The 15893-nt window shown below is 37.9% G+C and overlaps 2 protein-coding genes across 2 annotated transcripts in view; both read right to left on the reverse strand.

Annotated features, from left to right (window-relative positions):
* AHCYL2 (adenosylhomocysteinase like 2) overlaps positions 1-15893 on the reverse strand; it is a 198520-nt gene that overhangs the window by 62002 nt on the left and 120625 nt on the right. The window lies entirely within an intron of this gene.
* Positions 1-15893, reverse strand: part of STRIP2 (striatin interacting protein 2) — a 51637-nt gene that overhangs the window by 14375 nt on the left and 21369 nt on the right. The window contains exons 3-13 of the mRNA XM_063448311.1: positions 14507-14581; positions 13979-14113; positions 12713-12833; positions 11965-12033; positions 9467-9573; positions 8139-8266; positions 7365-7544; positions 6080-6291; positions 5630-5695; positions 5334-5397; positions 4481-4552 (exon numbers count right to left, since the gene is read on the reverse strand). Coding sequence (XP_063304381.1) covers positions 4481-4552; positions 5334-5397; positions 5630-5695; positions 6080-6291; positions 7365-7544; positions 8139-8266; positions 9467-9573; positions 11965-12033; positions 12713-12833; positions 13979-14113; positions 14507-14581 — 1229 coding nt within the window. The remainder of the gene's footprint in view (positions 1-4480; positions 4553-5333; positions 5398-5629; positions 5696-6079; positions 6292-7364; positions 7545-8138; positions 8267-9466; positions 9574-11964; positions 12034-12712; positions 12834-13978; positions 14114-14506; positions 14582-15893) is intronic.

Genomic DNA, 15893 nt, shown 5'->3' on the forward strand with positions numbered 1-15893 from the left:
GTGTGACGAGGAAAATGTGGAAGTTTTATGGGTAGATATCTGCTTGGGGCAAACAAAGGGAAATACGTTATTGGTTGGGATATGTTATAAACCACCAAATGTAAATATTAATGAGGAAGAACTGCTGTTAGAGCAAATTGGTGAAGCTGCAAATCGGGGGAACACATTAATTATTGGAGATTTTAATTACCCGGACATAAATTGGGATAGAGGGACTAGTACTTCAGCTAGGGGAATCCGTTTTTTGAATGTGTTAAATGACACCTTTATGTCACAACTGGTACAAGGACCAACTAGAAAGGATGCTTGTCTGGATCTCGTTATGACAAACAATGTTAATTTTTTAACCAACATTCAAGTAGGGGAGCATTTGGGAAATGGTGATCACAATATGGTAACTTTTGAAATAAACTCAAAAAAGCAAAAGCATGTGGGGTATATTAAAACGTATAATTTTAAAAAAGCCAATTTTAATAAGATTAGGGCAGCTCTACAACATATCGACTGGCATAAACTCCTTAGTGATAAAAACACTGAGGATAAATGGAAACTATTCAAACAAATATTAGAAAGGTACATTTCACAGTATGTACCATTGGGTAATAAATATAAAAGAAACAAATTAAAACCAATGTGGCTTAGTAGAGAAGTAAAACAAGAGATTAAAAATAAGAAAAGGGCTTTTAAAGCATTTAAATCGGACCAATCAGATGCATCCTATATAAGATATAAGGAAGCCAATAATGCTTGCAAAAAGGCAATTAAAGTGGCTAAACTAGAAAATGAGAAATTGATAGCCAAAGAATGCAAAACCAACCCCAAACATTTTTTCAAGTACATTAATTCTAAAAAAACAAAAAATGAAAGCGTAGGTACACTGAAAACAGAGATGGGTCTGTTAGTCAATGAAGACCAGGAAAAGGCAGAAATTTTAAATAACTATTTTTCTTCTGTATATATTAATGAGGATCCTATGGCAAGAGATATGCATATGATTGCTGCAACAAACTTGCAGATAACTTGTGTGATTGGATAACTCGAGACAAGGTGCTACAGCTATTAAAGAAAATTAATGTAAATAAAGCTCCGGGGCCTGATGGTATCCACCCACGAGTACTTAAGGAGCTAAGTGGGGAAATAAGTGAACCTCTGTATTTAATTTTTCAAGATTCTTTTGTTTCAGGTATTGTACCGGAGGATTGGAGGAAGGCAGATGTTGTTCCTATATTTAAAAAGGGTTCAAAATCCTTGCCTGGAAATTATAGACCTGTGAGCTTAACTTCTGTGACAGGGAAATTATTTGAACGGCTATTAAGGGATAATATTCAGGAATTCATTGGGAATAACTGTGTTATTAGCAATAATCAGCATGGTTTTATGAAACATAGGTCATGTCAAACTAACCTAATTGCATTCTACGAAGAAGTAAGTAGAAATATAGATCAGTGTGTTGCAGTGGATGTGATCTACTTGGATTTTGCCAAGGCATTTGATACGGTTCCTCACAATAGGTTAGTCTTCAAACTAAAAGTAATTGGTCTAGATGAATATTCTTGTTCTTGGGTAGAACATTGGCTTAAGAATAGAGTACAGCGAGTTGTCATAAATGGTAAATTTTCAAGCTGGACAAAAGTGGTAAGTGGTGTCCCTCAGGGTTCTGTTTTGGGACCGCTTCTATTTAACATATTTATAAATGATCTTGAAATGGGCATTGAAAGCCATGTATCAGTGTTTGCAGATGACACAAAACTTTGTAAAGAAATAAAATGTGAGCAGGATATTGCCTTGCTTCAGAGGGATTTGGATAGATTGGGGGACTGGGCACTAAAATGGCAGATGAAATTTAACGTAGAAAAATGCAAAGTTATGCACTTTGGGGTTAAGAATGCACAAGCAATTTACACCCTAAATGGTAGTGAACTAGGGATAACCACACACGAGAAGGATTTGGGAATTGTTATAGACAACAAATTAGGTAGCAATATGCAATGTCAATCTGCCGTTGCTAAGGCCAGTAAGGTTTTGTCATGTATAAATAGGGGCATAAATTCTTGAGATGAAAATATAATTTTGCCTCTTTATAAATCGCTGGTAAGACCACACCTTGAATATGCTGTGCAATTTTGGGCACCTGTTCTAAAGAAAGATATCATGGCACTAGAAAAAGTGCAGAGACGAGCTACAAAATTGATAAAAGGAATGGAGCATTTTAGTTATGAAGAAAGGTTAAAACATTTAAATCTCTTCAGTTTTGAAAAACGGCGCCTTAGAGGGGATATGATAACATTATACAAATATATTCGGGGCCAGTACAAACCATTATCTGGAAATCTATTCATAAACAGGGCTATACATAGGACACGAGGTCACACATTTAGGCTTGAAGAAAGGAGATTTCATCTAAGGCAAAGAAAAGTTTTTTTTACAGTAAGAGCAATAAGGATATGGAATTCATTGCCGGAAGAGGTGGTTTTGTCAGAGTCTATAAAGATGTTTAAGTTGCAATTGGATAAATACTTGCAAAAACATAACATACAGGGATACAATTTCTAATTAGTGGGGTAATAGCTGCTTGATCCAATGAGACATCTGACTGCTATTTTGGGGTCAAGAAGGAATTTTTTCCTAGTTTGTTGCAAAATTGGAAGTGCTTCAGACTGGGTTTTTTGCCTTCTTTTGGATCAACAGCAAAAGCATATGTGAGGAAGGCTGAACTTAATGGACGCAAGTCTCTTTTCAGCTATGTAACTATGTAACTATGTAACCATCGAGGGTCTAGAGGCCTGGGCACTTATGCAGACACAGAGGAATACATTAACAGACACACTCCCTTCATACATGTTGACATTCACACAAACATTCATAGATCCACCATTACAAACACAGATGCACACTGCTATACATATATACAAACCGAAATAAAATGTCATACAAAAGGTACACACTACCACACACACACATACAAACAGATACACACTAATACACAAAATCATTTTTACTGCCGCCATCCACATATAAGCACTGGCACACACACATATCTATAAAACAGTTTTATCCACTCTTCACTTTCCTACCTACGTTCTGGAAGAGGGCGACTTTGTTGTGGTATAGTAATCTGCTCCAGGTTGCACAGCATGGCTTCCTTCTTGTGGCGGGAGGAAGTGAGCTGACATCACTTCTTACCAGTGCTGCCATACAGGAAGTAAATAGGAGGCGCTCTGTGTCCTGATGTTCTCCCTGTCTGGATCCACCCCCACATGTAGATCTGCTAAATCTCCCTGCCTGATGGACCCCACACATGCAGTCCGAGTTAAAGGCCAAGACAGGGGCCCACTGGGGCCCTATTTCAGTTTGGGCCCCATGCAGCCACCTATGCTGCCTGACGGATGATTTTGATTTTAGCAATCTCACCGCTAAATTCTCACTGTTTCGGTTTATGCTGTCCTAGCCACACCTCCCCGGTTGAGATTCTGAGATTCACAGCACAGTGTGTTTATTTCATAAGTTCTTATTTCCTGCTCTAGTTATTTAACTTTATTCACAAGTGGGAGACCCCTGCAGGCTCTAGCTGGCTGTTAATGGAGCAGGAGATTCTAAATTCTAAATTAAACACAATGTACAATAAGGGATGTTTAAAAATTTGATCTCTTTCTTCATGAAGTCTGTTGGTCACATGCATGGGTGGTGTGGCTAGGGCTGCATAAAACAATATTAATTAACTCCTAAATTTCTGAAAAATTGGCAGTGCGACTGCAGGGACATGACCTATACATCAAAACCACTTCATTATGCTAGGTTGTTTTGGTGCTTAGAGTGTCCCTTTAAAACTAAAAGTTTCTGTTGAATTTGCATGTATGCGGAATGTTCTTACTACTCTGTAACAAAAACAACTCGTTTATTGCTCTACCATCCTCTGAGTGTATGGCAATTGCTCTGCATATTAGCAGATATTGTGGTTTTGCTAGTCAACAGAACATTCTAAATGCACTAAACGTTTTTTTAAAAAGCACTGTAAATGGTATAAAACTAAGGTCTCCATTAGAAATAATAATTTCAAAATGAAAACATTCTCAAGGGGAGCATCTTTATAGTTACCCTGTAATAACTTCATTCATAAAAGTGCAGCATTACCATTAGTAAGTGGGGCACTTAGGACTGGAGGATCCATAAGATTTATAATACATGGCATCTTCATGTTTTTGTAGTAAATATACTCCTAAACTTAGAATTCTAAATCACATCATTCTGAGACCGGCAAGCCACCGCATATTCAGAGTCAACGTTTGGTTAAGTAAACTTCAATTACTGCAGTAATTTTTTCTGTAAGGATACGCACTATTATGAAATGTACTGTAACGAGTCTGTGCTCTTATCAATGCAGTACCATTACAGTGTCTCTATGATGAATTGACTTTTCCAACTCAACATTTTGACATTGTTATTATTAGGCTTTGCAGGTCATAGCAAGTTAGACCCTCACCAGTAAAATTGGACATTGCTCCAGCTCCATTTCTTTCTTTGTCTGACTGTCCGAAATGGAAATATATTTGTGCTGAAGGAAAAAAATAAAAATTTTCATTAACTTAAGAATAGATCATAGGCTCATGTTCACTTATCTTTTGCCCTTCATTGAAAACATTAAATACAGTAAAGAAACAAATGTTATGGCATGGTTTGCAATGCTGTAGGTACATAATGGATATTTCCTGTTGCCAGTTGGTGGCCATAGACTGTGTGACTAAACAATGTGATCTATGTGGCTTGTACGTGTGGTTCACCATTGGGTCATACATTTTAATTAAGGGGTTTTTGTAATACAAACAAGGAGAAGATTGGGTCACTAAAGGATAAAATAAAGTAAACAACAACAACAACAAAATAGATTGACAAAAAAAACTACACACACAGATGGGCAAATGATTTTCTAAAGCAAAAACATTTTTAGATAACTAAATTTTCTAGGTTTGAGAAAAACAAGTCTTAGCACATGTAGTAAACTTTAGTGTAAATTATAGAGTAATTACTCTTAATGGCATGCTTCATGGAGGTTTAGACTACTTGGGGGTCATGCTAGGATGAAAATACATGTGATGTCATTATGTGGTTGGTTTATAATAAAGGTACATAAGGACTTATTTTACACAACAGTCTACATCAGGTATAGGCAACCTTCGGCACTCCAGATGTTATGGACTACATTTCCCATAATGCTCTTACAGCCATCATGCTGGCAAAGCATCAGGTGTAGTCCAGAACATCTGAAGTGCCGAAGTTTGCCTACCCCTGGTTTATATCATGCTAAGATATGTACATAAGGCTCAATGATACTTTACCTGTTTCAGGGTCTTCACACTTTCATGGATCGGACGAGGTAACCCCACCAAGGTGTCTGTGTCACTGAGTAAGGCAAACATCATTAATAAAATGTGTGCAATCAATAAAAAAAGCTATTTAAACAACACTTTAATGTATTAAAAGAGAAAACAAATGGACACACAAAATAAGCGATTTATACCCATACCACAACTATCAGATATCTACATCCACTCTAAATATGACTAATTATTTATACTGTAAAAACGGATAGCATAGCCTTAAAATAACATCTCTTAAATGATATGATACTCACTGCCCAAGAGTGAAACCGATGAACTTGTGACGACTCATCTCCAAGAAATTTTCGATGTCTTTCTCCCTGACATACAAAACATTCAACAGTTACACATCCCAAACAAGTCCACATACTTGTGATTTTAGTTTCCGAACTCGCTGGCTGAATTGTCAAGTACATCAGATTTCACTGGACGTTTACCAATTAAAAGGTGGTTTCCAAATGATCATACTTGAGTAACGCTTTAAACATAACACAATATTTACAAAAGGAGATGCCCAGGTTGGTATTACCGATTTATCAGTGCTACTACAAACCTTCGATTTTAGATTGTTCTAACATGATAATGTAATAAAATAAAGCCACGCCATGATTGTTTCACCAACAGTCCATCTCTATATACACCCTGCTCATATTCTCTATCCAGCTCACCCAATACCCCTTGTTGCTGAATTCTAAATATCATACCTGACTTTAGGTGCCCAGGGAAGGCCCCTAGGGAAGCTCACTCTCTCTGTGTTATTTCGTAGGTTTATCAATGGTTGGGAAATTAAATCCCTCTCCTGCATATCAGCCTCTGTATCCATTATGCTATCTGTGTCCTCATTTTCTTCCTCTTCAAGCCCTGATGGCTCTTCGCTTTTGAAAGGGTCCTTCTCGTTATATAGGTCCAGACTGTCCTGTTTCACAAAATTCCATAATGCGTTAAAAAAAAAAAAAAATTTCAAGGTGCCACCTTAATCGCCAAACACAACTACAATCATACAAAATACTTTGTGCATAAACAGAATCGCATGCTTTCACAGATCGTACATCTGTATCAAGAAAATGTTCTATTGAAAGCAGAGTTTAACATTTCAGTGTTCTGTGTGAATTATTGCTAACAGACTAATTTATGCCATGCATGGACTACTTCTGGATATATACAGTAAGTGATGCAATACTTCATTAGGTTATTGCTTCAGCTACAGAATCTGCTATCCTCTTGCTGACTTAATTAATTAAAACTTCCCAAGTTAAATAAAATCAGTAACATTGAGTTGGGCGAATAATAAAATCTATACCTACTTTCAAACAAAGAAACAAAAAAATAAATAAAAATTTAGCTTCTTGTAAATACATAAATAAAATGAAGTAATTCACGAAAAGTGTTTTAAGCAACGCTGGACATCCTCACGCTATGAAAGGGCCTCCAGCGTCGCCGAAATCCCCATACGAAAGGATTGAATAATGCTTTCCTATGGGGATGTCTAATGCGCGTGCATCGGCGCTGGACTCCGGTAAGTCACTGAAGGGGTTTTAACCCCTACAGCAACTTGGGATGGGGGGGTGGGAGGGAGAGGGGCACTACATGGTCCTGCAGTTCCATGAAAATGAATGTTTTCCTGGCACTGGAGAATCCCTTTAAGGACTGAGGCAGTTGTTCAACTGCCAGGCAAGTCCCCCCATTGTGATCGCCGGCGAGCATGTAAGTGCATAGGACAGCGAGGACGTACTATGCCACCCGCTGGCATTTAGGACCAGGTCCCCAAGGACGGCATAGTACGCTCGCCATCCTTAAGGGGGGTTAACTCATAAATGGCAGATAATTGAGCAATGAGACTGCAGGGGCGTGATCTATACACAACAAACTGCTGCATTAAGCTAAAGTTGTTTTGTCACCTTTTAACAATATCTCAATTTCAATGAACAGCTCATATGTCTTGAGGGAAAAAACAAACAAAAAAAAACCCACAAGAAAATAAGAACTTACCCTCCGGCTGCGCCGACCTCGTTTCTGCTGCTCCCCTAATTCTATGCCATAGGAGAGAGGTGACATAGCCCTCATGTTTTTCATCACCTGAATGCTGTCTTCGGGGAGTGGTGGAAGACCCAACTCAGATCTTTTCTTCTCCTTCATCTTCTGAAGCTCTGAGAATCCTCCAAGTGTGAACTGCAAAGGTAAAACATCAGGGAGCCTTAGAAAGAATGACATATAGGGCTCTGTATCCTTTATGCCATCTGTGTCCTCATTTTGTTACTCTTCAGGACCTGATGGCTCTTCACTTTTGAAAGGATCATAGAAAAAAAAAATACATGGCCTTGCTGCTTTAGGAGACTGATGAACATCAAAGAATTTTGCATTAATTGGGCAGCCACAGAAATTCCGAGTTAGAAGGGAAGGGCTTTTAAAGGCTTCAGACATGGGATCTGCAGCTTTCACAATACATTTTTAGCTATATTCACAGTATAACAAATGCCTTACTAAATAATGATGTTTTATTTATTAATGTGTTGGTATTTGGTTTGTGGAATGTCCATTTTTATTGGATAGACTTATATTTTTTATAAAAGTCATTGGATCAATTAAATAAACAATTAATAATTAAATTATTTAAAGTTTCAACTACTATGTGAAACAAAGTAGAAAAATATATATATATTAAAAAAAAAAAAAAATCCCCAGAGAGTTGATAAGGTACATAAGTGCAATACAAATACAAACTCGAACGCGAAAGTAATTTTTTAAGTAAAAAAATAACCATACCAATATCACTTTCCATAGCAACAACAAGACCTTCTTCATAGGAAAATGAGGAGAGTGACCACTGCAGAACTTGGTCACCATTGTGAAAAGAAGATGAGCGAAGGGTTCGTCACTATGTACTGGGAAAGCTGAGAGAAAGTATGACAGCATGTCAGCATAGAACCACATTGTATCTAGGATAAGACTACCTCATTCAAACATTTCATAGCAGTACAAAGTCTTGTACTAGGAACATATTGTTATAATGGCATTGGATACCACTGATGGTTAACATAGTAGTGAGAAGCAATTATGTTCTTACCTTCTAATAAGTAAGATCTAAAGGACCGAGGATTTAATAATTATTTCATAACAACCATCTCTTTTAAGATCGTATATTAACCTAAAGGTCATTACTCATTTAGCGACAAACTGTATTGAGTAGCAAATACTAACTAGGCAGAATGTTCCATGTTAATAAACCGTTTATAACAACCCGATTGATTGCTGGTTTGAAACTGAATTTTGTGTTCGGGGGTTAATTATAAAGATCCATAACATACACTGGAAATACATAAAATAAATAATTAAAAACATACAACTAATAGAGGTCTGTATAAAATGGAGGTATCAAAAATTCAACGAATAATTTCAGACCTAATCTGATGCACTTTTCATTAAAAAGTTCTACACTTTACTGTCTATTTCTCAAAACTTCTTTATTAAAGGACCACTATAGTGCCAGGAAAAACTCTTATTCCTGGAACTATAGGGTTTTTAGGTCCCCCCCCCCACCCTCAGGGTCCCACTCCCGCTGGGCTGAAGGGGTTAAAACACTTACCTTTCTCCAGTGCCGGGCTCCTTCGGTGCTGGGTAACTCTCCACCTCCTGCCAACGTCAAATGCGCATGCGCGACAAGAGCCGCGCGCATATTCAAACTGCCCATTGGAAAGCATTTCTCAATGCTTTCCTATGGATGTCAGCGTCGAGAAGCGCCTCTAGCAGCGCGCACAATGAGACATCCACTAGAGGCTGGATCAACCCTCAGTGAAACATACACGTTTTCAGCTGCAGGGTTAACACTAGAGGGACCTGGCACCCAGACCACTTCATTGAGCTGAAGTGGTCTGGGTGCCTTTAATGTTCATTGGCTTGCAAGTCACATACACTTTTTTAGAACACATGCTGAACACAGGACATTGGATAATTCAGTGGAGTTCATTTACAGTTCCAATGCTTGTGCTTTGCCTGTTCGTATATAATGAAATTCATTTGGTTCCGGACATAGTAGCCAGACCCCAGCACATAAAATCACCAATCAAAACACATAAAAGCAAGACATAGATTACCTAGCTCTGCACGAAACGTTTCCCGTTGGACATTCCATTCAGAGTCATCGCTCTCAAGCTCTTGACGTATGGTTTCAACTAGAAGATACTTAACACTCAGGATCACTCTGCATAGGGAGACAGAGGAAACGCCATTTAGCACTGTACTTATGAGAAGCAAAAAGCATAGATTAACATCACATTTAAAATTAATAGTATCACTTAAATAAAGTAATATACAATGTGCAGGCTTCTTCTACAAATATTTATCTTTCGAAGCCTGCTTACTCAACAACCCCACCAACTCCAATGGAAAACCAGGCAATGTTGGATCCCATTTTCTCTGACTACATGGCCCTGTATTCAGTCATAATACATGTAGGATATTTTCCTTATCAAGGAAGTTATACAGATGTGTTCCATGTGGTGGTTGGATACAAAGCTAGGCACAAAGCAAGCATGAAGGTAGGAGCACTTGATAAATTCACAAGTTTGAGCAACGTACTATATTTCTTCCCTTTTAAATAACTGGGTGCTCTCCATCTTTACTCGATTAAGTTACACTATAGCAGGCGGATAATATGCTGCAAGAACAAATCTCCAGCGGATCAAGAAAAAGCAGTAAAAGAATAAAAATTAAAAAAAAAAAAGTGCGACTCTCAAAAAGTAGGTTTCTTCTAGATAAAAAGATGTGTTCTAAATGTGACCCAGCATTTCAATGGGACATTTTTAGGTAGCCGGTTACCCAGTGGTAATGGTCACATCTACTACTTGAAACCTTGTAACAGTCCATGCAGTCTGAGAAAACAATTTAAACAAGAACTGTGTGTTTATTTAGGAGTTTTTAAAATAGGAATAAATAGGAGAAATAACAAGGAGGAAAGTTATCAAAGTGTTCTGAAAAGTATCTTATGATTGGTCTCGAAACCGTTTCAATTTGATAAATAGTTCTAAAAAATGGTCTTAAAAAAAGTTTTTTTTCTGCCATAATGTTGACATTTTTCACAGGAATATGCATAACTGATGCATTTAGAGTGGCGAAAATATATTTTTTTTTAAACAGTGAAACAGAGGAGATTTCTAGGTGAAAAAGTGATAGTAAAACGGATAAACCCAAAAAACACAAACTGAAGAAATTGTGCCAAAAAGGAGCAAAATGAAACTTTGTAGTTATCAACTCTCCCACCAAATGGTCCACACAACATTTGCAATATGTGTGTAACATAAGAAGCAGCAAACCTATAGTATAATTAATACAAGTCAGAATTTGGCCACACTTGAGAAATTATCTCTCACGGGTTGTGAAGAATCAGAAGTTGTTCAGTCATATCCTCAGATATTGTGAGGTTTTTGGCATAGGGAATGTAACAAAGGAAAGATTACAATATGCATCATCAACCAATGTGTAACAGTCTACAGAATCAAGTTAAAATGTAGCATTGCCACTTCACGTGCTACGGTATTCCTCACAGATTAGTGACACAATTGCTTTCCTTCAGTGTCTGAATAGTACATGCTGCAGGACATCACGTATATCGTATTGCCCATCATTTTATATAAGTGATATCCTCTATTAAACACTGTGGATTTGGCAAACCTATTTAGTGCTATAAAGAGACAATCATTTGTATGTAGCGTGAATGTCCAGTGTATGTAAACTGTGCTCTGACAAGTCTGCATTGCTTTAGTGGGACTCCGTACCCAAAAGGATATTATTATGAACTAGACATGCGCAATTTGTTTCATTCCAAATGCACATTCGGATTAATTTCGTGAAATTTGGACATTCGGATGCTTACGAATGTCCGAAGTTTTAATTGCCGAATTCCTGAAGTGCTTTGGATTTATCTAAAGTGGCAAAATAAGAGGTTAGGATTAAGGTCCGAATTAAAAAGTGACAAGCTATGTTGATAGTCAAATCCAGCACAGGCTGGGTTATATTTTGTAACTCCAGCAAACAGATGCAGGCCTAAGGGAAAAAAACTTTGAACAGCTTTTTATCAAAAGGAAGCGAAAGTCTTATCAATTGCCAGACCACACATCAAGCTACAGATTAACACGCAAATGTGACTGCTAAAGATGTGGTGAAATATTTCACACACCCATATTGATGCCATACCAAGAAAAAGACAGCATCTATGGACACTATTCAGGTTATTACCTAATGTCCAAAGACCCCTGTCCAAATTATCAAAAATAATCTAGTACCTGCTTCAGGTAATTTATCTTGATTTTGCAATACTGCCTCTGAATAAGACTGGATTCCAGTTTGTCGAAATGCAGCAAAACAGATAAAATAGAAAACCAAATACTTTAATTTTTTTTTTTAAACCAGAATAGAATTGGTAATTAAAGTACTATTAAAATTACCCAGACACCTTCAGTGCAATGTAGTGGTCTGGGTTCAGTGGTCCTTTTCTAGTAACCCTGAAATGTGAAACTGCAGTTTTTAAAAAAAGGGAGTTAATAGTACTTTGAACCAAAATGGCATCACTAAAAAGGCCTGCACATAATCTTACCTGAGCTCAGTGCTGTCTGCTAAAGATAAAGCTGGCTTCCTTAGAGCACTGCTACAGGCTTGACTATTCCTGCACAAGGGAGAGAATGAGATTAATACAATTCTGTATATTCATAGTTGGGAGAGGCAATGAAGTTAAAATTTTCTTCCCAAATCTGCTTCAACCCAGAATCTTTGATGGCTGGCTTTGGCCAAGAAAATGCAAGAATTCACAAATCACTCAGTTGAATAAACTCCTCATGTTTGAAGGGAATGCTCATTTATTGAAATATATGCCTTTACCGCACCAGTAATGAGATCTCTCCCATACTGCGGCTTAGTTACAGTGTTTTTTTTTTTGTTTTTTAGTTTTGCCTTGTAACATTTTGATCATCTTTTACAAATAAAATGTACTATTTCTAGGAATAAGAAATTATTATGCATTCAGAAGCAATCATGCATATGTTTACAATTTAATCTAATTTATGAACCATTTACCAAATGCAATAAGGGACAACAAGAACAATGCAATTTTTTAGATCATGCATAAACAGTGCAAATTGAGATACCCAATATTTTGCAAGGAGATAATGATAGTGCCAAACTGTGATCTCCACTAACTCATAACCACATCAGGAAAATAAGGGTCCCATTCTCATCACATAACATCTCAATATACAAAAAACTCTTATTTGTAGTATGTGTCCATTCCAAACAGAGTTCAAAATGAGATTTGAAATGACTGATTACATTAGTAAATTAATCCTTACGCAATTTCCATGTTTAATAGTTCGAGAAATGCTGCAAATGTTCCCATCTGGTAAAGGAGAAAGCAGTTATATCGGGACCAGTGTATGACATCCGCTTCACTGTCACACTCTCCAAACACACCTGGCGGGAATAAAACATGGCTGTTAGGTCGCTTACCTATGTTAATTTGGCTCCTGCCAAGAGCAGACGTCAAACAAATGAATGAAAACACTATGACCAATTCAGTATATTGAGAGGGCCATGGTGCAAGGACTGTGCATATGAAACACCGCACATACTGAGATATTACAGATAACTACAATAGGTGTAACTCCACCTCTGGCAGCTTTAATTAGCCAGATGGGAATGAGAGTTAATTCTTTCCAAAAATTGTTCATTCTGTTCTGAACACTAAGCTGTTGCACAAATGAAAAGCAGGATCAGAATCGGATTACGACCTCTCTGCAGACATTGGAGATGACATCATCCTCTATTTATTGATGCTTGGTGCCGGTCAGGACTCAAGTAAGTGGCAAGTCATTGCAAAATGGTTTGCCCCCCTACTAGGGAATGGTGTCAGGCTGTAGTGCATCTAATAATTAAAAATATACTGTACTTAAAATACATAAGCAACCACCTGACTATCCTAAGCATGAGCCCTGTGCCCAGCTTCAATAACATTCATTGATTTAACCCCTTAAGGACACATGACGTGTGTGACACGTCATGATTCCATTTTATTCCAGAAGTTTGGTCCTTAAGGGGTTAAGCTGGTAGACAAGGTGACAAATGGCTTACTAAATTTTCAAGCAAATTGGAAGAATGGGCACTGGTTTTATCCTGAAAAATTAAAGACAGCATTTTATCCAACAGCCAACATCTGATCCAACGTGATATTTTTAAGAAGCTTAAAGGGTTACTCTTAGTATCATAACCCCTAAAGAGGGCAGTAGTAATTATGATGCTTTAAATACCCTGGCCTGGTTTCCCAGTAATGAGCCAAATCAATGGTTTGCCCTTTTACCTGGGTCCCCACTAGGCGGCGAGTGTCTTCAATGGCCAGTGACAACACCCAGCTTAAAGACAAACCGTGAACATACAGACTCTGAAGTGGACATGATGCTTGGAGTAACGTTTCAAAAGTAACATTAAATTAAAAAAACAAATACATCTAAAATTAAAACCGTTTGATTGGACTGCATTGTGGACACCTTGGGTCAAAATCAACTAAATACTCTGTTCCAATTTACAGTGCTGTGGATGATCCTGCCACTGCTTAGGATTACCTTGTGCTAGGTACAGAATGGCTCTAGCTGCTGAGAGACGCTTTTCCCTGTTTACGACCTCTAGATCATCCAGCAGACGCATTATGTGAGTTCTGTGCTGGGCGGAGCTTAAGGATGTCCATCTGATGTTCTTCACTAAAGAGAAGAGACAAATGAAGTGAAAAATTAGGCGGACACTCTTTTAGTAATAGCACTGGACATTAAAAAATAGTAAGGACACAATTAATACTCCAACCAATATAAAAACCAGAACAGAAATGATAAACAGTGCTGCAAAATGTTGTAAATTTGGTGTGAGAAATTGTAGATTTATAGAAAAATACTGTATTTCTATATTGATGGCGGAGCATCATAAGGTAATAATTTTGCTCAGAATAGAGAAACGCTGCACTCCTCACTGCAGTACATGCATTAAAGCATTAACTGGGAGAGGGAATGAGGAACAAAATGACAGCTTTGCTTTATTCTAAAAATACAATGGAGGGGGTAGGGGGCAGACTGGTCAAATGCAGATAGCTGTAATGTTACCTTGACTGGTAAAAGCTTCTTCAAAGCACTTTTGGTTCAGTCTTAGTTCTGGTTCTTCTGTGTAGCTGTACAACTCTTAAGAGAAAAAAATATTGCATTAATTAATATAAAGCATTCCTTAGTGAATGATGTGTGCTTATTAAGAGCTCACAACACCCCTCCACCTCCAAAAACTCGATATAGAATAAAGCCTTTTTCTGCAGAGATGGAATATATACACATCATGGCATGGTAGAATTGAGAACTCTAGAGCTTCCATTTTGTAAGGGAGTAAGCAGGCATATTATTCCCCTCTAGATAAAACGTTTGGGAGTCAGGGTGAAAGTACCCAGCAGCACACTATCAAACAATGGTCTGGATGTGGGGGTTGACGGGCCAATAGTGGATTTGCTGGTGACATGAGTTATGTCACTAGTTATGTCCATGAGAGTGGGCTCCTGAAAAACATGCATGTCAACTTGTGTCAAACAAAATGGGCAGTCTGCCTGTAAGGGCCAAACAATCAATGGGCCTGATTATAATCTAAGATCCTTTTAAATAGTTAAACTTGCATCTTGTCAAATATATGAAATGCTGCTTTTGTGGTGGAAACTTTTGATACTCAGTTTGAACTATGTCTCATGCCACTTCCTTGCAGGTGCAAATTGTATTCCGCTTTTACTTTTATAATGTATAAGTGTTTCTATAAATCGGTTACTATTTGTGCTGGTAATGGAAAAGTACCTAACCGCATGTCTGCGCCAAGTTTACGACCCCGACTGTCAGTATTGCAAACTCTATATTGAGATGATGCTTTCACATTTGGTGTTAACAGACCCCCGTGATTGGTTGATACTGCCGTTGAGGTATACACCCCTAGACAAACTGTTTTATATATACACGATGTACTTCATGAAACCTTTTGAATGCTTATTGATAATCCATCTGAGTGGTGATTTCATTGAGTATTCCCAGCACGGATTAGAGAGAGACAAGGAAAGCAGAAACGGGTTAGTGCATAAGCCCATGGCTGCGTAAGGGTTTCCAGACCCTGTGGTGATTTTCAGCCTAACACTTGCCCAAAAATGGGGCGTGGTAGATCACAGAAAAAGTGTCAGCTTAGCATGACTAACAGCTTCACGGCCAGGCTTACTCATTGCAGATCTGCAGAGAGCACTGATAAAGCACTCTAAATCAGTGGTAGACAATCTTTTGCACTTCAGATTTTTGGGCTACATCTCCCATGATGCTTTGCCTGCATTATGGCTGTAAGAGCATTATGAGAAAATTTACATCTGGGTTGCCAAAGGTTGCCCACTGCTGCTACATGGTCCTAGTGCTCTTGGCACAGCACAAACATGTCTATTGATGCACTTGTGCTTCACGTGCTGTGGACAGTTTGCCGTTG

Source organism: Pelobates fuscus, chromosome 3, assembly GCF_036172605.1.
Source record: "Pelobates fuscus isolate aPelFus1 chromosome 3, aPelFus1.pri, whole genome shotgun sequence".
Classification (NCBI taxonomy): Eukaryota; Metazoa; Chordata; class Amphibia; order Anura; family Pelobatidae; genus Pelobates; species Pelobates fuscus.